This window comes from Haliaeetus leucocephalus, unplaced genomic scaffold, assembly GCF_000737465.1.
Source record: "Haliaeetus leucocephalus isolate CR32 unplaced genomic scaffold, Haliaeetus_leucocephalus-4.0 Scaffold702, whole genome shotgun sequence".
In the NCBI taxonomy this organism is placed as follows: domain Eukaryota; kingdom Metazoa; phylum Chordata; class Aves; order Accipitriformes; family Accipitridae; genus Haliaeetus; species Haliaeetus leucocephalus.
In genome coordinates, this window is record NW_010973138.1 from 1,782,897 (window position 1) to 1,806,105 (window position 23,209).

The 23,209-nt window shown below is 40.9% G+C and overlaps 1 protein-coding gene across 5 annotated transcripts in view; it reads right to left on the minus strand.

Moving 5' to 3' along the window:
* Nucleotides 1-2,277: 2,277 nt before the first annotated feature.
* Nucleotides 2,278-23,209, minus strand: part of ABCG1 (ATP-binding cassette, sub-family G (WHITE), member 1) — a 51,768-nt gene continuing 30,836 nt past the window's right edge. Inside the window, exons 2-14 of one of the 5 annotated variants that reach the window (XM_010580294.1) lie at nucleotides 21,256-21,373; nucleotides 20,360-20,492; nucleotides 18,886-18,936; nucleotides 13,826-13,971; nucleotides 13,008-13,131; nucleotides 11,814-11,928; nucleotides 11,026-11,120; nucleotides 10,684-10,785; nucleotides 7,487-7,655; nucleotides 6,626-6,726; nucleotides 6,007-6,165; nucleotides 4,505-4,623; nucleotides 2,278-3,103 (exon numbers count right to left, since the gene is read on the minus strand). In XM_010580294.1, the coding sequence (XP_010578596.1) occupies nucleotides 2,875-3,103; nucleotides 4,505-4,623; nucleotides 6,007-6,165; nucleotides 6,626-6,726; nucleotides 7,487-7,655; nucleotides 10,684-10,785; nucleotides 11,026-11,120; nucleotides 11,814-11,928; nucleotides 13,008-13,131; nucleotides 13,826-13,971; nucleotides 18,886-18,936; nucleotides 20,360-20,492; nucleotides 21,256-21,373 (1,661 nt within the window). In that variant the 3' untranslated portion in view covers nucleotides 2,278-2,874. Of the gene's footprint in view, nucleotides 3,104-4,504; nucleotides 4,624-6,006; nucleotides 6,166-6,625; nucleotides 6,727-7,486; nucleotides 7,656-10,683; nucleotides 10,818-10,941; nucleotides 11,121-11,813; nucleotides 11,929-13,007; nucleotides 13,132-13,825; nucleotides 13,972-18,885; nucleotides 18,937-20,359; nucleotides 20,493-21,255; nucleotides 21,374-23,209 lie in introns of all 5 variants that reach the window. The other 4 variants (XM_010580293.1, XM_010580291.1, XM_010580290.1 and 1 more) reach the window with 4 other exon arrangements.

The window sequence follows — 23,209 nt, forward strand, 5'->3', positions numbered from 1 at the left end:
ATAATTAATTTCTTTCCTTACTGGGATACTACAGTCTTAAAGTGTTCCTTAGAATAGTAGCTTTCAGCTGAATGCTGCCAGCAGACGGCTGGGAAAAAGTGTATCTAACAAAAAAAGGAGTGACAAAAAATATTCCAGAGCATGCATTTTCTTAGGAACACCCATGGAGGACCAGACTTTTGGCTACCACAATACAATGCAAAGTTACAGTACAAGAGGACATATTACAGACTAGAGGTAAAATAAGAAAGTCTACAAACAGAGGAATGGGCACAGATAACAAGACAGTATCCAAGGAACTCATACTGCTAAACTGATCTAGACGGGAGAACACAGCATTGTCATCATGTAAGTTATCAGTGTTGGAATGTCAGCAAAGTTACTTCATTTGGTACGCTGCAATGGATTTTCAATGTGGTATTCGGTAAACGGTGTTGGTAAACACAAAACAGGAACCCTGAAGGTATTTAATGCCATGGATGTCACACTCTTTCATACTCAGCTAGCCTACAGCTGGACCAGCAGCATGCAACAGAAGAGTAATTTGGCAAATGTAGTCCTTCGTCTGCTTGCAAACAGCATTTGAACCACCTGTAACATTCACAAATATTTTGAGAATCTTGAAATAATCAAGGCACATTGTGCCAAGGGATTTCAGCTTGTGACTTATTTAAAAACTGTTCACAGTTATGAGTATTATTTAGGATAGCCAAAATTCTTAATTTCTCATATGTGACAGCCATAGAGGTCCATACCTGCTTGTGATTATGCCTGGAAAAGCTGCAGAGCTGTATAAAAGCTTTTGGGGAAAAAAACAGCAACAACTACGCAAAGAGGTTGTGTAAGGATTTTTTTTTCTTCTACAGTAAAGGTTGAACTTGCTTTCACAGGTCAATCTTATTTTCAGGGAAAGTTGAGCTAACCTTCCTAAAACATGTGACTTGACTTAAAGTCTTCCAGAACACGGGCCTAACTCAAGCATCCTGAGTTTAACAGATACACACGCTCTATGTCTGTATTGGTAAATTAAGCAGAGCCTGCGCACGGGCCAGGAAAACTGGGAAACAATTGTCTTCACTGCTAAATGGCAGAGCTGCAGCCCAGCACAGCCAGAGCTTTTCCAGACAATGTTTGGGCTCTGTTTAGAAGTTAGTACAGTACAGGGACCATTTGTATTAGCCCCAGTTGCCTGAGGACTAACAGAGCTGGCCCTGGCACTATTTAGTTTACTAGTATAGACATAAGCATGGAGTGTTCAAAAACAGTCTATGAATTGTGACTGCTGATGGCCAGCAGATGCGCAAGGTCTCCCTTCATCTGCTCTACTGTCATAAGCTGCTGAGCTCCTGAACAGTTTGCTGACATTGAACTGCTTCCAATCTACAAGACTTCAGCATCCTGGTAGGAATAATGCATTTATAGAATTTGTGGGTCTGTGACACTAAGGTAAATGCACAGTAATGGCAGAAGGTAGTGCAATTCGCACAGAAGTTCACCAAGGTGTCCAACATGAGTATGAGCCCCACAGCTTCATTTTGGGTTGAAAATCCAAACCCATAAAAATCAGTGACAAAATTCACATCAACTTGGAACCAGAATTCCCCCTGCCAGGTTTACAAAGGTGAGATACGCAAAATAAACGTATGCTTCTTTCAACGGTTTCATTGGTGTTTAGATCAATTAGCTATTATTCCCATGTCATGCATGTAGACTTCAGGATGAAAACAAAACTGCTTGGCATAATTAGGCCTGCAGGATTACAAGGTCATTTTCGTATTTTGAGGACAGTTCTACATGTAGCATGTTGCAGATATAATGAACACTGCCATATGAGGCAGTTACAAGTGTTTAACACAATCCCCCAAGCTTTGAGCTGTGGATAGCTCTGGCACTCCATCGGGCTTTAACAATCGCTCAGGCTTTAGGGATAGATTCTGCTTTCACATATTATCAAAAATGAGCCTTGGAGTGCTTCAATTTTTTCATTCGCAGGAGGTAGATCAAACAGATAATGAGCAGAGTTAGCATTTTAAATGTCACAAATATTGAGGATTTAAAAGAACGTTTTTTCAATCATTCAGCGACAGCTTGAACATGTCTGACTGCCCGTGCTATCTATTGATGCTTCCGAATATGGACCACAGGTTTAGTGCAGACTCAGAATCTGCCTTTTCCTGCTATCATTACAGTTTTCAGATATGAGACCAGCTCGACAAGTAAAGCACCAGAATTCTAAATTTAGACAGAAACAAAAATAATGACTTGAATCACTTTAGGTTTGTTTTAAAAAAGTATCCATATTAAAAAGATATCTTTACCTTATTAATTAATACATTTACAGACTTTTGGCCAGAAGGGGTAATTCTGTGGAAAAGAACTGCAAAATAATACATAGAAAACTGCAAAGATGAAACTCTGAATTTAAAAAGATGAGAGAATCCTATTTTCTTTGCATTTCCCATTTTCCCCATCTCATTACCTTGCCAACTATAGGTGACATTATACTATTCTGGCTACCAGGACTAGTATCCTAGTGACCTTATCACAAAATTGGTTTTTGTAATGAAAGTTCCTACAGCCACGTTTTTTGTTACAGTTACACTGCCTTGGTATTGATACTCTGTGGTGTAAAATTCCCTTCTATTTCTTCTTCCTAGTTAAAGCTAGAAAGTGTAATGAAAACATGACCCAACCCAACTGGACTGATTGGCTTAACACTATATGTCCACTATCCCATTGTGGTTCTCTATGGGCTAGGTCCTAACAGCATCTACCTGGGCACTGAAGACTGGCCTGCCACAGTGAGACAATGTCAAGTGCCCTCTACTGCATGTCTAAAGATCTTCCTACTGCATCATTTTAGCCATTTTTCCTTTACCTCTCTGCTCGGATTTTGTATCTGAGAACAAAATAGGCAATTAGGCGCAGAGAGAAGAAGAAAATTCCAAGAACGATGAAGTCCAGGTAAAGTTTGGCATTTTCTACATCCAGTTCTCTCAGAATGGCCTCTGATTTTTGAAAATGGCAAGTGTCATCTTTGTCACAATGCAAATCTTCTCGATCCAGTCCATAGATGGAGAGAATAACTCCTTCGAACCCATATCTGGAAAGAAGAAAGATGGATTACAAGGAAAGTCCTGATGATCTGTTTAGAAGTACTCTACCAGCAATATAATCCCTATGAGAGCTCAGCTGAAACAGCGAGGGGTTCAATATCGTCCTGACACATGTGTCTTGGGGCAAGTTCTATCCCTGTTGCAATCAAGCAAATGACATGTCACTGACATTTTACATAAGATTGAATAAGGACAGAAGTTTTGCCTTTAACTGCTTCCTGTTAGTGTATAGTGCAATATCTCCAAAGAAAAATGTTAAAATAGAAAGCAGTCTAATTTCAGCTCATATTCAGAAATTCCCCTTTTAAAAGTGACATCATTAATTCAGTTTTTAAAAAATAAGCACTGGGGATACAATTATGGTTTGAAGTCACAAATATATTAAAACCAGCATCAATCTAGAACAACTCTTTCCTTCCATATGCTACAGTTTCACTAACAATGCACAGTTCCCACGTCTCCCCCTGGCACTGGGTGCACTTAGCATTTGACTTTGCAAGCAGATACACCATCATGGATCCCATGCGTACGATAGCTCCCTCCAGCTTCAGGAGACCCCACATGGGCTAGACTACAGCTTAAGGCCTCATCCTGAATTTTAGCTACTAAATGAGGGTGTGTGGTCTTTTAATCTTTGATAGGTCTCTGTGCAAGATCTCACTTGCCAAATGAGAGGATATTTTAGCTTGGGTTTTCTCAGTAATAGTGTAGCTTGGGCAGGGTGGGGAAAAGAGGGATGGGAAAATTCACCTCACCTAAGTTCAGCTATAAACATTTAAGAGTCTAGTCTAAACTATCCCTCTGTGCTAGTCTCCAGAGGTTTCCTGATGGCAATCATCCCACCTTAAGATAGCTGTCTCAGCCAGCAAGAGACAGACATCGATAGGATATAAGGTACCCATGGTTCTTAAAACACTGGTTTAGATTAGAGATGACACAAATCCCATGCTTCTTGTGGCAGTGCTACTGCAAAACTTAAACCCAGGTATTTATCCAACAAGTCTACGTAGGATACAGCAGTGATTTATACAACATTTTCTTCCCAAATGAGGTGCTGGCATCAATTTCTCAGTTGGGCATGCTGTCCCTATTATTTCAGAAATCCACTATTGCAAAATCCAGGAAGATTTGCATGCTGTGCAATCCCACTGAATTCAAGGGGACTGACATGAACTTGTGGCTGATAATCTGTACTGAATGTTCCTATTTATTTCACATCATATACAACATGAAATGCAGTGAGATAATGTGGTGTACATCATATGTATGTTTATACTCTAAAAGAATGTGCTGTGAACACAGTCTCTTTAGCACCCAAAATAACCAAACAAACAAGAAAAGACAAACAGCATTTCCAGAGGGGAAGTTAACGGCCTCCCTAGCAGTACCTGACATAGGAAATGTAGGACATCCACTGGAGGTATGTTGGGATGGTATCAAAGCTGACAAAAAACCCAGAGAACAGTAGCACGGGGATGGCAGTAACTGGGCCCACAAAAGTGGCCACCTGTGAAGAGAACAGACAGTCTCTTGTCAAGACAGAGAAAAAAATATAATTAACTTGCTCTTTTATCTGATGTCCTGACCTCCAGTGAGGAAACCAGCCTTTAGAAGAGCAGACCTTCCTTATGGCAAATCCTCTGTTCTGTGCCAAACCTAAACAGGCAGTGCAAACTTACTCTTTAAGCAGTGGGGACTGATGCCATTCAAGTCCTTCTTACAATGCTACTCCCCCAAATTATCACCGTTCCAAATACTAGGAAATTATTGATTTTTTTTGGATGAGATTTTTTGTGAGGGGGAGGTTAGAAGCTGCTAGTGGATGAAAAGAGGTACCTCTCCACTTCCTAAACCTTTCTGCTAGTTCATGACACTGCTGTGCTGGGATCTGTCCTTTGAAGGACTTGAATGCATCAAGAAATTTACAGCGCAAGAGGGGCACTGTGATTCCCTTGCTTCTCTGGGTATGAGACCCCTCTTTCTAATTATTATCCTTTCTCACTCACTCCCCACTGAGGACACACAGACCTCCCTCCTCATTAACCCCACATGAACACTAGCTTCAACTGGTTCTAAAACATTGTGAAGAGGATAAGGAACACCTCCAGCTGGGTAGTTTTGGTGGGGAACAGATCTTGACCTAACTCCAGCCTGTCCTCTCTACATCCCCTCCAGGGCAAACGTATCTCTGGAGAGAGGAGAAGCACAGGCATCATATAAAAGGGCTATGCTGGTCTCTACAGGGTGGCACAGAGAGGGAATCAAGTCTTCTACTACAGAAATCTTGATAGCATCAATGAATATTAATGTCAATATCAGTTGTTATCACAAGCACCACAGAATAGTTCTGCTGTGGAATGGTCACCTCAGCACATCTCCTGCCAGGAAGCAGAATGGAGTTACATGGCCAGCTTCCAGTGTGACAGTCATGCCAACAGCTGCTTCTCTCCCTCCCTCTGCAGAAGTTTAGTTTCTGGGCAAGCCTCTTCCTACCTTGCCTTCTGAAACCTTTTTGTATGTGTATAGAAGAACCCTCTCCTGAGCTACTGATCCTCATGGCCTACCTCCGCTTTATAGATGCACAGAAATGTGTCAGTCCTGCAGTTTCTAGGACCTGCTCAGCCTGGGATGAATAGCAAGAGACACTCAAGCAGGGGCAGGCACAGCGCCATTCAGATGGGGAAGGAACTTCAGAGCCTTACATCCAGTATGTGTATATGCTGTTTTAAGTTGATGCTAGTGGGAAGTGTCAAGTAGCTATATCAGCCCAAGACAACTTTTTGCCTGTCGTCTCTCAACAAATGTCTTGGGGACACAGCAGCAGTCACAGTAAGCAGTCAGTGTTGGGAAACAGCAGGGTTCCTCTGACACCACAAAACACTATCGGTACCTGAAGGGATGTAGAGGCTGCACCTATGAGAAGACCCAGTGACTGAGCCACCAGGGATGTCATGGTTCCCAAGGCTGCGAAGAGGACAAATCGGAGTGCATCAGATGGCTGTGAAGTCATCCAGTACACAATGCTGCAGTAAGCCACAGGAAACATAATCTGCAAGGAGATACACTTGGAGTTAGTCCATTAAAGCCAAACATTCACCGTTACTCTGAATAAGATAAAAACATAGAGAGTTCTAGTTAATTCACAGCTCTCAGCCTTTCCATTACATGACAGGCATGGCTGAAGAGAGTGAATACATCTGCCACAGACTGTGATATCTATCTTACTACTTGGGCATTAGAAAACAGATCCCACTCACTTACAGCCCTTTTCAATTCCCCTTCTGCAAAAAAGCAAAGACAGTCATCTGTTTATTAAAAAAAATACGTGGTCAGGTCTCAGCTTTTGTGAAGGTCTGCTGTTTACTCTTAGGGTGCTTCCAAGAATCTGTGCATCTATGAACAGTTCCTCCACTATTCAGATGGATAAAATACCAGTACTAACCTTCTTGGCAAGTGGACTTGCCACAAACTTAAATGGTTCTTGTTTTATTGAAGAGTAGAGCATATACCTGAAAAGGAACATCAGCCATGGTTTTGGCGAGATAGTAGGCTTTCAGGCTGTACCAGTAGTTCAGATGCTCTCTGAGAAATACTCCCATCTCAAGAGGAACTACAGAGAACACAAATTAATAAGTTAGGTTGTCAGTGTGCAATATTGTTGCACATAATAATATCATTTATTCATATCTAATTCTGCACTGCTGCAGTCCCATAGTAGGACTGGAACTCTGAGGCCTTCAACAGACCAGCAAGTTTCAATGATTTGTAATGAAATATAAGAAGCCAGCCCTGAGAGTTGCTCCCTGTTTAGACTATGTACCAGTCTACTCAGATGGTCTGAACCTCCCTTAAAGAAGCTTTTTGAATTAAAAGTTGTGTCAAAACTTAAAGAACATGGTTATTCCTTTTGATCTAACAGGGAATCCAAAGTAACAGCGCTCCCAGAGGAAGCATGGAACAGTCCGTACCGCAGGAGTTTGCTTCTGACACCACATGAATATGCTGATCTTATGCAGGAGTCATGACTTAGAAGTCCTAGAGAAATTATTACACCCTCCCCAAGACCAACCGCAAGCTCATGACATGGTTGAGATGCACTGGCACAAGGGGAAATTCCAGTTCAGGACTGTAACAGTGAACTGTCTGGGTTGAGAAACACTGGTGTAACTGGAGGGAGAGAGGTGCCACTGGGCAAGTCTACCTCTGCCTCTACACAGCAGTTTAGTGAGTGCAAGATTTATCCCCGCACCTGCCTTACAAGTAAAAGCAAAAGTCAAACATTATCTTATATGAAACAGATACATTACAACACCCTCCCAGCTTACTGCAATCTCCTTGTCCATTGATGTAATAGTAAGACTGATACTCACATGTAAGGACAGTTGGCATGAGCGCAGCAAACATAAGAAACAACATGGAAAAAAAGAGGAAGCCAGAGTTGCTGAGGACTTTCTTAGCTTCATTGCCAATGCCTAAGTAGAGCAAGCCGATGAGCAGTCCAATGCCAATGTGTGAGGTGATACGCAAGTGTGTCAGAACCTACAAACAAGGAAACAGTAGTATTTCTGATCAAAAAGTATGGGCTCAAAAACAATGGCTATATGACTGAAATCAGATATATAGATTGCAGAAAAGGAGTACTTATGTCCAGAAGAACTTACACAGAAATGTTAATTTCCTACTGGCAAACTGGGCTTCAGCTAAGGAAAACTTACTGTAATGAGCTTCCCAGTGTCAATAAGACACACGGCTATTACAGTACAGAAAATTTCTTCCTGTAAACACAGGCAGAAACTGCAAATGCTGCAACCTGAAATCTTACAACGTTATGGAGCCATTGGCCCTCATTCATCAGGAGAAGGAAACTTTCTCTATGACTAAAAGAAAGATTTCCAAGAGCAGAAGAGAGGCAGAAAAGGTATTTCAGGCTTGTATAGACCAAACTAACTTAATCAGGCATAAAATAGCCTTCTGTGCCTTCTCTGTAATAAAGTATTTCTACAAAAGTGCCGTGGTTTAACCCCAGCCAGTAACTAAGCACCATGCAGCTGCTTGCTCGCTCCCCCACACCCAGTCTGATGGAGAGAGAATCAGAAAACAAGTAAAACTTGTGGGTTGAGATAAGAACAGTTTAACAGAACAGAAAGGAAGAAAATAATAATAACAATAATAAAATTACAATAATAATAAAAGGATTAGAATATACAAAACAAGTGATGCACAATGCAATTGCTCACCACTTGCCAACCAATGCCCTGTTCCCAAGCAGTGATCCCCCCAGCCAACTGCCCCCAGTTTATACACTGGGCATGATATCCCATGGTATGGAATATTCCTTTGGGCCAGTTTGGGTCAGCTGTCCTGACTGTGTCCCCTCCCAACTTCTTGTGCCCCTCCAGCCTTCTTGCTGGCTGGACATGAGAAGCTGAAAAAATCCTTGACTTAGTCTAAACACTACCCAGCAACAACTGAAAACATCAGTATGTTATCAACATTCTTCTCATACTGAACCCAAAACATAACACTATACCAGCTACTAGAAAGAAAATTAACTCTATCCCAGCCAAAACCAGGACAAAGAGGTATAGAAGAACAAAAGAAATAATAAAATTTGGAACAACAGCAAGCCTTTACAGTTGAGCAGGAAAAAAAAATCTTAAAAACAACACTGGTCTTCAGTCTATGCATCAGAAAATAAGTTACAGTTTCCCCTTGGTGGAGATGAGAAGAGGACCATATGATCCATGGTTAGTGCTTGCACACATCTGAGATATGCTCTCCAAGTGTACCAGAGACATTCTGATCAGCTAGTTGAGCAACATGGAGAATGTGAAGCTGTATTTACACTTTGGATTACAAGGGCCCTCCCACATGAACATGCCAATTTATTTTTGACCACATCTTTGGTACGAGACCAAATGTGCAATATTCCAGATTGCAGAAAGGCAAAATTCAACATATTAATTGATCCTTGAATGATAAATGCACTACAATGTAAAACAGCAAGGAAGAAGAACAAGCTATGGCAAAGACATGTGCTGGCAAATCAACAAATGGGCATAATATATATGGTCTGGAAATAGGAAGATGCTTCTTAACCACTGGAGTTGCAAGGTTCTGTCATATCTTCCCAACCACAGCAGTGGGGAAAACAGCTGACTGACATTCAATATATTCTTTCCCTTTCTGAAAGGGAAGGAATACTGTGGTTATCCGACAGCAGAGGCCTGGACACAATGGTCCAGTAGGTTTCCTGCAGGCCTGTAGTTCTGTGCAGACATGTCTACACTGGAAACAGTAGTGTCCTAAAGAGATACCTGCCTGGGTGCAGGGCAAAAGCAGTGTAGCTGCAGCACCTGGAGCTCAGTGAAGCTCAGCGAAGCTCAGCTTACCCTGTCACAAGGGTAACTTATTCATACTGAGCTCCACATGGCTCAACCGCTTTTGGTTTCCAAACTACCTCATCTGAATCCACCATGTGCCCACCAGTATAGATGTATTTATTGTCTGGCTCTCCCCTTTCTTAAGGACAGGTACGTCAAATTAAAATATCAATATGTATTAATGTATATATTGTCTTTTCCCCCCATGATGTAAAGCACTGAAAACCTTCCAACTCGCAGAAAAAGCAGCGGACAAACCCTCCTCAGATTTATCAAATTGCAAATTTGCCACAGAGAAAAGGACTTGGTCAACCAGTACCAATTATACAGTACACGGGTGAGTTCCTTGGAAAGGTGTGCGTGTAAGGTCTAGTTAAAGAAGCTCATCTCCTTAACTTATGCCTGTTAATGAAAGGACAATCTTACCTAGAGGACATTTCAAAGCATCAATCAGACAATGTAAATAGTCCTATCTCTGAAATTCACGAACAACTCAGCTACTTAGAGATAAGAAAAGCTTTCTTGAGTAAAAACCAAAAGCACCATTGCGTTTTGTTAATGCAAACTAGGCACCCAAAACATTTAATGAACATACATGAAAACTGCAGAGTTTGGGATTCTGAAGGAGGTTGTTTATTTTTAAGAAAAAAGGTGAAAGATATATTTTTTTTCCTTGGGAATGAAGAGTTTCATTATGATGCTTACTTCATCTTGGTATTAAATGTATGAAAACAGAAATGTTCCCTTTTCAGAGAAGGAAAATTTTTATTTACCAATTTTCTGTTTCAAAAATAAAGACCTTAAGTATTAACCTTACATCACACTGAAATTATTATCTCTGCCACCCTGAATTTTCTGGAAAAACTAATTTTGTGACATACCAGTACCACTTCTCACTCACTTTTCAGTAGGATAAATATCTGTACAAGGGACCTGGCAGCACAGAAGGGATTTAAGCTTTAGGTTTTTAGGCCAGAGGCTTCTGAGTTCCTCCAAAGAAAACTGTTCTTCACAATGAAGATGGTACAGTTAATAGCAAGACTGAAAGATCAGTCTCTTTCCTTTGAAATTCTATGATGATCTTCATGCATGGGAAGCACAGGACCTTTAAGGCATATTACACTACCTCACAACCAACTGAATAGACCTTTTGGCTACAAAAGTTATTACAAAGGCAGTCTTACCGAATCCCTCATGATGGTGAGAAAAGTTCTTTTGAAGAGGATACAGAACTGGGTTAGGCAGCTGGCAGAGAAGCTGTGGCAGCCTTCTGTGGAGGAGGAATCCTGCGGAAACACATAAAAGAACAAACTTCTTTCTTTGCAGTATCTTGCTTAGTTTTCATTCACAAAACCCCACTCTCATCAGCTGAATGTGCCCAGAAACCTCCTCCATTGGCTGAGGATTTAAATTCTTTTCCTCCCCCACCTCCAGTCTCAAGCCATGCCCATTAGTTGTGATATATGAAATACCTCTTCAGAAGGCCGGTGCCAGAGGAAGGGATTCAACTCATTCTCACCACCAACATCCCTCTTGTAGTCTGTGTCACATATCCTCTCCCGTACCGCCCTTACTAGCCGGCTGTTCTGGTCTCCATATTCACCAGATGCTACTTCCATAACTACAAAAACAAGAAGGTAAGTTACTGGTTTACACTACTGACTAGTTACAAGCCTTATTATTAAATCCCTTTGGTTCTGTAGCATTGACAGAAACAGGAGTTTTGTCTAGAACAGGCTCTAAAATGCCACATGCAAATTCGTATGTATACACACTTAATTTAAAAGTATCTTTCTATAAATCTTCAGAGATTTCTCTTCATCCTGGAAGTTAAATGAACCATTTTAGAGGAAAGGCAGTGAATATGGAATAGTCTTGGTAGTAAAAAATCACAAAAGTCTATTTTTGTGGTCCTTACTGCTTCTTTGGAATTCAGAAACGACAATGAAAAAAACCTCAATGCTATTAGCTGTACAATACCACAGTGGTATTGTTCAAGACACAAAACCAGAATACTGGAGCCACTTTGAAAAGCCACTAAGATTAATTACTATGAAACACTAATGAATATATTTTATCTTTCATTTCCTGGACCTGAACTTCCACCAGAGAGAAATATTCACTAAATTTTACCACTAGATGGCATTCAAATTACTTAGAAAAAATCTGAATAATTTTGAGTTTTGGTACATGCATGTACACGCGCACATACGTACATATGCACAGAAGTATAAAGCACACCTTGGTCCCCATTACCCTGAAGGTCCTAATCAAATGAAAAATAAATTAAATAAACTATTCAAATTGTCCTTACCAAAATCTGCTGGATTGTGGTAGGTTGGGCAATTCAAACCCAGATCTCTCAAGTAAGGGACTAGGTTTAATACCTTCCCACGGTAAATGCATTGTCCTTGACTTAAAACATAGAGCTAGAAAACAAGGCAAAGAGAAGAAAAAGAAAAAAGAAAAATGTGAAATAGTATCAAAATATTTGAACCTGCTATCTGTATAACAGCAATCCATGAACCTAATGACCTCTTCTTGTTCTCGTGGGACAAACACCGTGGGAAGATTTGTGACCTCTTGGAACTACCTTTGCATGGAATTACAACTAATGGAAAATGAAATGCTTAAGGTTTGAATTCTGCAAACATTCCCTCCAGGACTTAAAGCACATTAACACAGAAACAGACTAATTCCAGCCTTAGACACATGCTGAAAATAGGCAAGAAAGTATAGAGCCGAGCCATCTAGTTTCCACACATTATGGATATTTTGGGCTGGGAGACGAGGCTGGTGAATGCAGGAATGGAAGGAGAGGTGGAACAGCACAGCAACGGGAAACAGCTTGATTATTCTTACTTTTAGCTACACTATTGACTTTACACACACCTCCTTGCTAGACTGGCAACCTGCAAAAGCTTGTTCACCTATGGTGCAGTAGGTTTTCTCTTAGCTCTCACAGGTCTAATTTAAATCTCCTAACAAGACTGAAGTAAATTTAAATCTAACCTAAACAGGCATGGTCTACATCCTGTTGTTAGGTTGGAGAAAAGGTCTCCAACTGACTTCATTTCAATTATTATTATTTCACATGAATAAACTCTTCTGAATTTACACTTGTGTAGCTAGGATAAGAATGTGTACTGGCAACATTGCCGACATTGGCACTAAAGCTCTCTTGCTCTTAAATTACCCTAATTTACTTTACTGACAGCCCTGTGCCCAGGAGCAGTGGTGAGTGAAGACGTGAAAATCACAAGTGTGATAATCATGATTTCACAAACATACCAGCCAGATTCTTTTAAAACATTACTTGTAAATAATGGAAATGGGCAGAGAAGAAAAAAACATAATCAAAAAGTATATTTTACTCTTATTTATTTAATTACTTTATTTGATTTGGAACCATAGACTAGAATTATTCATGTTTTTACCTAAAGAGTGTAGCCCTAAAAGTATAACCCACCTAAACCACACATAAAGAGAAAGCATTTGAGAATAATACCTGATCAAACAACTCGAACAGTTTAGCACTGGGCTGGTGAATCGTGCAGATGATCGACCTGCCACCCTGGGCTAAAGCCTTCATCAGAGAAACAACCTGAAAACATGATGCACTATCCAAGCCACTGAATAAAAAGAAAGAACTTTGTTATCCACAGGTCCATATGCATCACTCAAAACTAGCACATGTATTGTTACTTTGGTCTCTCACTATTATCCTTTTATAAATTTTGTCTGCAGCAGTTTAATTTTATCATATGCCCACCTTATGCTTGTATTTCTCCATTAGTCTTTTAATTAAGTTGGAAGCATGCCTGAGAATGAAAAATAGAGTATTCTCAAAGCTGCCTTAAGGGACTTCTACATTTTAGGACTGCAGATTTAAATGCTCCCAACTTTAATGAATAGATACATATTCATAGCTCTCCCAACTTCCTCCTAGTCTGATCACAGAATTTGATTTTAAATATGCTATATTATTAAAAGTCACACTTCAAAATGCTTATATTCAAGTTATCTTTGCTTGAAAAAAAAAACACCTCATGCTACAATCTGAAAATATTTTCCTCTCTCTCTTCCTTCCTGTTTAAGTTTGTGTCTCCCTTAAAAATTATTTATAGTTTCATGGTCCAGCGATTACAGTAGTGACCCAAGGCAGTAAGTACCCAAATCAAATTACTTCTTGTGGTCTTATTCAGTATTTACAGGCAACACAAAATGAGCCTTTTCCAAGGACTTAGGGGCGAGTAACCTTTCTGCAGCACTGTTCTACTACAAAAAGCATTATTTGTCTATCTTTAATTTATGGCCTTGAAGTACCTGGTTGGTTCATCAAAAAACATGACAGGAGGATTGTTCACCAGCTCCAAAGCAATAGCAAGACGCTTTCTCTGGCCTCCAGAAAGACTCCCAGTCCTCGTATTAGCACATGTCAGCAAACCGAGGGCTGTCAGTATTTCCTTTACCTAGAGGAAACAAAGCAATGCATCATTTAAATTTGTTAGCACAAAATAAAAGCCTCTTTACGGATTTTCATGGAGAATGTAAACTAGCTCATGACTTTGTTTCACCATCCATACACTGAAACCTTTTTCCATCTAATGTAGCATTTATTAGATGCAGTGGGGTTTAACAGTCTACCATTTACTATTTTGACTCAAATTCTACTTGTTTGTCCTACATGACCTGTCTCAATAAGGAAGCCTTTCCTGTGAAAATGGAGTGGAAATCAGTTCTTCTATAGCACCCCTTGGGTATGGCACTGATATCAAAAAGAGCTTTGCAGCATGTTTACACAGTGAAATCAAGAAGCTTTTTTCAATAGAACTTCTAGGCTGTATTTACAAGGGATTGGAGAACTGTATTAACAAAAATTAGTGGCTTCTATAGAGCAATGACCTGCTCTTATCTCATCTGTACTTGTATTGGGTTTGTGTGGCAAGGTTTTGGTAGCAGGGGGAGGTTACAGGAGTGGCTTCTGTGAGAAGCTGCTGGAAGCTTCCCCTGTGTCTGACAGAGCCAATGCCAGCCGGCTCCGAGACGGACCTGCCACTGGCCAAGGCCGAGCTCATCAGCAATGGTGGTAGAGCCTCTGGAATAACATACTTAAGAGGGAAAAAAATAAGTTGCTGGGACAGACAGAAATGGCAGCCGGAGAAAAGAGGAGTGAGAACATGTAAGAGAAACAGCCCTGCAGACCCCCAGGTCAGTGCAGAAGGAGGGGGAGGAGATGCTCCAGGCGCCAGAGCAGAGATTCCCCTGCAGCCCGTGGGGAAGGCCGCGGTGAGGCAGGCTGTCCCCCTGCAGCCCAGGGAGGTCCACAGTGGAGCAGATCTCCACCTGCAGCCCGGGGAGGATCCCACACCTGAGCAGGTAGGCTCCCGAAGGAGGCTGTGACCCTGTGGGAAGCCTGTGCTGGAGCAGGCTCCTGGCAGGACCTGTGGAGAGAGGAGCCCACGGTGGAGCAGGTTTTCTGTCAGGACTTGTGACCCTGCGGAGGACCCATGCTGGAGCAGTGTGCTCCTGAAGGACTGCACACCGTGGAAGGGACCCACGCTGGAGCAGTTCATGAAGAACTGTAGCCCGTGGGAAGGACCCACACTGGAGAACTTCATGGAGGACTGTCTGCCATGGGAGGGACCCCACACCGGAGCAGGGGAAGAGTGTGATGAGTCCTGCCCCTGAGGAAGATGAAGCGGCAGAAAATAACATGTGATGAACTGACCGTAACCCCCACTCCCCATCCCCCTGTGCCACTGGAAGGGGGTAGGTGGAGAATCCAGGAGTGAAGTTGTGCCCAGGAAGAAGGGAGGAGTGGAGGGAAGGTGTTCTGAGATTTGGTTTTATTTCTCATTACCCTACTCTGGTTGACTGGTAATAAATTGAGCTAATTTTCCCCAAGCTGAGTCTGTTTTGCCCGTGACGGTAATTGGTGAGTGATCTCTCCTGTCCTTATCTTGACCCACGAGCCTGTTGTTATATTTTCTCTCTCCTGATCAGCTGAGGCGGGGGAAGTGATAGAATGGCTTTGGTGGGCACCTGGCGTCCAGCCAGTGTCAACCTGACACAGTTCTTCACAGTCTAGTCTTTAAAGTGCAGCCATTGATTTTAAGTGTTTTCATTCTCCTCAGAGCCAATTCAGTTGTCACACATACTCTCAGATGTTTGGGATGTCCTCAAGGCACAGCCTCAGGAAGGGCACAGCTTGTCCAGGGTCTTTGGAGCAAAAGGAGAACAATGCCAGCAGCTATGAATCAGTGATGGTAGATCTGGCCTAGCAGCCCTATACGAGGAAAATAGCTCTTTGGCATCAGTAAAAACATGGACGTAAAAATGAATGAATCCAAGCTACATTGCTCATGCAATTAAAAACTCTACCTCCTAAAAGGTAGAAAGAAAGCCCAGACATTTAATACTTCACTGAAGTATAGGAAAAGGAGCCTGTCATTTTTTTTAAGTAATAGTTGCTTGGATGGATGGAGTTTTCCAGAAAGGGTGGCTAACATGGTAAAAATTGGTTAGACCAACCAGGGCCTGACCCTTGACTTGTCCTGACTTTAATTTCCTGGAGCTACCTCTCTCAGTGAGAGGGGGTGAAAAAAGAACAAAACCCACTAACCTTCGTTCTCAGAGAGAAGAGCCCAACGTCCTTCCCTTTATCTCTAGGAAGGATGTTACACGATGTGGGCAGCACAAGCTAGGTCAGCTAGAAACATAAACTACGATTCACTGGAGGATTTTTCACTTGTCTTTGTTTTAAACAAGCATCTGTAATCTTGCTAACACAACTGTATAAATTCATAAAATTTATCTATGATAAACATTTATCTTACAATTTACAACAATAAAATGATCTAGTCCAGCACAGGCCAGTACCACTAAGCCAAAAATGATGGCCCTTCTACTATGTGTTGAATAAATGCATACAGTACAGGTTTTTCCTCAAAGAGCTGTTTGTAATTACAGTGACAGTGTGAACCAGTGAATTAACTTGCCTGGCCTAACTTACTAAAGTGTAAATGAATTAAGAGTTTCAAAGTACAAATAAAATTAACAGCTGTTTCTAAGCAAATGTATTTTCCAGTAAAAAAATTCGTGTTTGGCTTATTAAAAAAAAAAAGGATTTGAGAGAATCAAAGCAATCTTAAGCTACCAAACATGTTGATTCCTGTAGTTTCCCTCTCTGGAGCTCTTTATGATTTTCAAGGATTCTCTGAGATTGAAGAAATGCCAAATGGTCTAATTTGGAAATAAATACAGACAAAAGACAGCCACAAAAATGGCTGCTCTACCTTTGAAGTTGCCATAGTTTTCACTCTTCAGGCAAAGGGTATACTTTTCGCCAGGTGGGTCAGAAGCAGTTTCACCTTCTCCTTTATAAACCTCTGCTTAAGAATCACATGCTGGCTACTGTCAGAGGCGCCTTTTATTGGAGTAAGAGAATTAAGTCCAACAAGTCAAGTTCAGGCCTCCATCAGATAAAAAAATGAATTAAACTGGCATCTGGGGAAGAGCAGGAAGCCTCTCATGTTCCTGAGACAGCAGGCCACAACTTTCTCATGTCCATGTTCCACTCCCACTCCTGTGTCCCCTCATCTCCTCCTTCCTCCTGCACAACTTGGTTTCACCTGAGTCCTGCAAGGTGGCTTCTTCCAGCCACCTGCAAGACTCCCTAATTTGCCCACAGAGGGTCTCATCAGTGCATGGTTTTGGGACCGCAAAATGCACCAAAATGAAAATCTCAGCTTTCTTTCTATGAAAAAAAACCCCACTGAAAAATCATGGAACGCCCAAAACTTGAATTTTGCAGGAGTAAGTGTAGCAAAAACATTGGGAGCTTCCTATACCAATAGTAACTGCCTTTTCATTCGTGGGGCAACTGAATTGCTAAGCCACTAGAAGTCTTGTCCAGAGTAACATACATGTCCCTAACAAAGACAGAAGGAGCAGCCAGCTTTCTTGGAAGGTAAATCTTAATGTTAGCCATGGGGCCATGTTATCACATTAGCACTCAGCGTAACCCCCACATAAGAGAGGCTTCCTCCTCGAGGAGGCAGTGTATGAGAGATCATACTGTCTCCCTGTTGGTGCTGTCTTATGCTGGATTGAAACATAGCTTGAGGCCAGCCAAAACGCCTCCAAACACTTTCTGAGCTACCGTTTCACTTTTCACGACTGTCTCAACAACCTGAACCATCTCCGCTTTCACCAGTGCCATGATTTTTTGTTTATGTTTAGCTCCAGACATTATCCTCCCTAGGCATATATGGTTTTGAAACATGCTGTGCAGCACCAAACTGTTCCTCTCCTACACTTCGGCATGCTCTGGTAACTCTAGCCAAGCACAGACACTTGAGCTCTGAGTGTCCTTAGGAATACACAGGCCCAGACATTTTAAGTGCAGAATAAATGTGTAGAAAGGGCACATTTCCAGCCCTTTAAAGTATAAGTGAGGTAACCAAATTCAGTTGAGAAAGCTGCCTCATGCACAAGCTAATGTGTCGGAAGCCATTTTGCCTGGTCACACACCTCCAAGGTATTTTCTTTAAAAGGACAGCCCTGTGTCAGAACAAATGACAGGGAGGAATCGTGGCAATCAGATAGGTGAGAGGAGCACACTTCCTAGTGCAGGTCCAGCTGGGTTATAGGTCTCCATGGGCAAAACACACCAGGACTTCTCTCCCGCTCAGAAAAGTCACATCAGCCGCAGGCAGAAGCAGAACAATGCAGCAAATGTGCAAGAGTAAATCGTGCAACTCATTCCCAGTGTTTTAGAAAAGATACATGCATGTTTTAGCCTGGTTTCCTACTTGTCCAAACCTCGGTCACCCAACACAGCTTCAAAATACATTAGTCTGTATCTTAACTACAACTGCATTAACTTGTCCAGTGCAACGATATGCCCACCAGCATAGCCATAAAGATCAACCCTTTCAAACACAAGCACAGAAATTTCTGCAGCAGTTACAAGAACTGCTGAGTTTTTCATTAGTCCTTGGAAAAATTAAGCCCTACACTCACCATTGCCAGACATGACTGATTAATCTTGCCACACACAAGATGCCTGAGCCCTCAGACATGCCTGTAAGAGAATCTAAGGTGTTAAGGCACATTAAAAGGAATCCTACAAAACCTGTGAACTTATTTCAGTAGATCTTTGACAATTATCTACTCAGTCTCATACAGAAAGCAACTTCCACAGAGACTGTAGTAAACATTGCCTCATAATGATACCTGTCAACTTTGAGGTTATGATTTATTCTATCATTACAAGTCCAACGCAATTCAGTGTTAGATAAAAATGTCTGTTTTACAGAGCTCACTTCATGGACCTCTTTGGCATCCCCCAAAAATCTCAGTTTGATGGACAGTATACATACCATTTCTCTCCTGCCTTCATCTTTCTCTTGAAGTTTCAGATGAGCAGATACCTGGAATGCAATACAATGGAATTTGATTTTGAACTGGTCTGAAGCACAACAACCAGTTACAGTGCATGTCTCAGACACAACATCCCAACATACCATTTAAACAACTTCTTCCAACCCAGTCAGGAAAGTTTAAGTTGAACTATAACGTTCAAATCACAAGCATCACATATGCACGTTCAGTAGGTAACTGAGTATAATCTGACTTAAGCAATCACTGAAGTATCTGACAAAAAGCATAATAGGAAGGCCACTCTACAAGTCAAAGCGCCTGAGAGGAAGATGGGAGAGTCATGTTTTTTGCATAGCCACTAACTTCCCAGGCAATGCTAGAATCACAGTTTATTTGTGCTTCATCTGTATCATAAGGATAACCAAACTCTGCCATTCTCCAGGATGTGAACAAATGAGTACAGAAATAAATAATCTTGTGAAAGATGTCATTTGCTATCTTAAGAGGCAGCTCCACAAAACATTATGATTAACCCTTATTAGAAGCAATTAAACCGTTAAGTAATTATTTTTGTCAGAGCCTTGATTGATTAATTTACACAGCAAGTATCATCTGGGCCCAATTCTACAAAAGTGGTCCTATGGGATTCTGACTACAATGTTCAAGTAAACAAAAGAGAATAAAAACTTCCTCACAGAGAAAAGCCTTTGCAGAAAACTAGCCATATAAAAACTACAGTGATTTCTTCTGGCCTTAAAATTTGGGAACTGATGCTGGCATACAGTATGAGCAACCTTAGCCTGATTTTGGTAACACCCTCTGAGAAAAACTGGCTCGTTTCTCAAACTGAGTAAGAGGCACTTCTAGACTGATGGGTCAGGCTGGCAATTAGTAAACTTCTTGATGCTATGAAAAACGGTAAGAAGAATTTACGTTGCCTGAAAGTCTTGGGATTATTCTGTTCCTGTTTTTTCATGTGAAGAACAGGAAGAGATTTTATACAATGCCTTTATTAAAGAAAAGGCACAGAAGAGTAGGAGTAGAAGTAGCAGAGAGACCATGCTCAAGTCAAAATAGCACTTTGCAGTCAGAACATGGAAGATGGGGAGAAAGAGAGAGACAAGGTTACTCATCCACTACCCAAGAAAAAAGATGGTCCCTACAAAGGCTCATTCTGTGCAGAATTTCAGGTTCCATTCTCTAGGATGTCTACGGAGTAGAGCCTTAGATCTTCTTCCAAATCATAATGTTGATTACAAATTGAAAATGATAAAACTAAAGAAGCTCAGATAACCCATAGAAGGATAAGCCTGAAATGGAATTCAAGGCACCATCAAAGTCCAAGCACTTCCACTAAGTGGAATCAAATAGAGATAACGGCTTGTGAAATTACCAGGAGTAAGAACATGTGCACAATACACAGAGATTTTTTATGTTTTCTCCCGACCAATTAGAGCAAGAAACAAAGCTCACCATCATAGCTTCTTGGACAGTCAGATGAGGAAGGAGCATGTCATCTTGCATGATGTAGCAGGAGACTTTGCGAAAAGAGCGCAGGTCACGAGGCTGTCCATTGATGAGGATTTCTCCTTTCATTCCCGTCTCTCTGAAACGAACCAACAAAATAACCAGGGGTGAATCTTGCCTTCAGTTGTGCTGCCAAAGGCCTCAGTATGTGGAATTCTTAGGTAATTACCATCCACTATGGAATAAAACTGATACAGTGGATAAAAATTAATTTATTTCATGATTATGCTCTCTTTCATAAAAGGCTTCATGGAATGTTGCTGAAAATTTCACTCAAAGTTAGTACAAAACGTGTCCTGTCTTATATGAATGTCTGAAAAAACATCAAGCCATTCAAGTGATTTTTTTTTAGGTTTCTCTATCCTGTTCCTTGTGCCCTAAAGACAGCAACACACAGACTCTTTGTATTTGGCCATACAACAGGGGATTCGGGAAGATGAACCACAGTCACTTCATACACTGCAGTTTGGTCAAGACATCAACATTATGAAAGTGGCAACTAAAAAGGGTCATTTTTTTCAAGTGGTTATAAAATGCCATTTAAAAAATATCACAAACATAAGACACTGAGTCAGATTGGTTACACAGCTAGAAGGGAGACTTTTTTTGTGTGCTTTTGACTTTAAATTGCTTCCTATTTTTGGATCAGACTTTTTAACAGATAAATCCTAAGTGACCTGAACAGGACAAACAGAAAAAATATAGGCAATAAGAATCTAATTAAAAATCTGTGAAATACCTGTTTTCTACAAACACTGGGGTAAGATTTCTTCTGCTGTTGTCTCCAAGGAGCCATCAGGCTAGGTGATCTCATCTTACCTGGTATTTTCATTGTTACTGACCTGTATCCTGCCAGAATGTTCATGAGCGTTGACTTCCCAGCTCCTGAAGGACCCATAATTGCAACAAGTTCTCCACTGCTGAACTTCCCTGAAATTCCTTTCAAAAGGGTCTTATAACCTGAAAGAAGAAAGAAAAGTTCACCGAATCCTTCACAATCATGTCTGGGGGCAATGAAAGTTCATTTCCACTAAACAATGATGACAAATAGGCATTAGTGGGTACCTACTGAGAGGTTGATGCTAAGATCAACACATTGCAATAACTACCAAAAGCCAAATTCTGAGTGGAAGCGGCAGCCTCCTCCTGCTACACAAGTAATATGGTGGGATTACAGAATCACACACTCTTGATTCACTCTAGGAAAATTTTCAAACAGGGCTAAGAAGCCTTGATGCCATTTTCTAAGTGTCTTCTCAGAGTATTTTACTAGGATGCTGATGCCTCCATTAAAATATCTACTACTCCACAGCTAATGTAACTCCACAGCCTTGGAGCAGACTGCCCTCCAATTGCAGCTTCAATGCCGAAATTGTGCCCTCTCACCAAAACAACTTATTGGAGAGTAATAGCCATGATCTCAAAGGCAAAGCCCTATGCTTTTGTTCATTCCCTGCTAAAAAAAGGTATGACAAGAAACACAGCACAAGGAGACATACAGGAAGACAAACCTGCTTAGTTCTCTTACCATAAGGACTCCTTATCATAAGAACTCTAAAGGCTTGTCTAAAAAGGGAGACTGATCACAATAACTCTGTAAAAATAATTCCATGGGAAATATTTATTCCAGATTAAGAACATGCAGGTTTTTTTCTTATTTAGATTAATCCACCTCAAAAGACCATGTCACAATAATAATGTCCTCAGGCAAAGCTGTTCTAGAATAACCACAATACCAACTTCAAATATCTCACCTTGTTCCTGAGTAAATTACTTTTGTCAAGAAATGTTAATTTAAACCCCAAACTCCATGTTACTCTGGGTGTAAGCAAACTGGACTCCAATGAGAATTCTAGATTCAGACTTAGTTGCATCCATCTTGTCTTGCATGATTCCCATTTTAAGGCATAAGGACTGGGTGGGGAGGGTGGAGAGAGCCCTGAGCAGCTTTTAAAGTTTTCAGGATCTCTTTCCCTTTTATTTTTTGCTTGCTTACTTCATTTTAATTACCAGTGCTTTTAGTTAGAAGTCATTATAACAAAAAAATGTTAAGTAAGGTGTCAAAACAAAAAAATTCTCATATGTTGAAAATGTTACTGTCATTAAATTAAAACCAAAACAGAAGAGTGGAAGATCCCTTTACATGCAGTGTTGGGATTTGACAATCCATTTTGCCATACTGGTGCATATGCAGGCAGCATTTATATTCCACATGTAAACTATTCCAGTCCTGTGATTATCATTAGCATAGGTTGTAGCTGGAATGTTGAAATGCTGTAAAAAAATCACGTTGCCTGCAAGCTCCTAGAAAATAAATGGTGGATTACCTTCTTCTGATTTCTCTTTATTCCTAACTCCATAATTTCTTGTTTTCCTTTCATCCCCCCTTAGCATTCTCTTTAAATTTTCTTCTTTTCTCTAGTCCCAGTTCACACTCTTTCAATGCCACAGAGAGCAAACTTTGCACCAAAACCATTAATGTCATGCTGCCATGGGGTCTCCCAAATCCTCAGCAAATACTCTTCTCTGAGCATTCCCCAGCCCAAGAGGAATGCAGTAGCCACAAAAACTCTCTCTAGAAATATCTGATCCTGCCATTTTCATGGCAAATGTCCTAGAGAATGTAATTGACCAAGTGAATCAAAACATAGTTTTCTCGAGTGCTTTTTTTTAAACAGGCCAGTAATTTTTCACTCTAAAATCTTGTCCTGGACCTGAAAGAAACAACTTGTTTGGAAGCTACGAGATATAATAGTACAAAAACAGCAGTGTATTCACACTGACTGTTTATGGCAC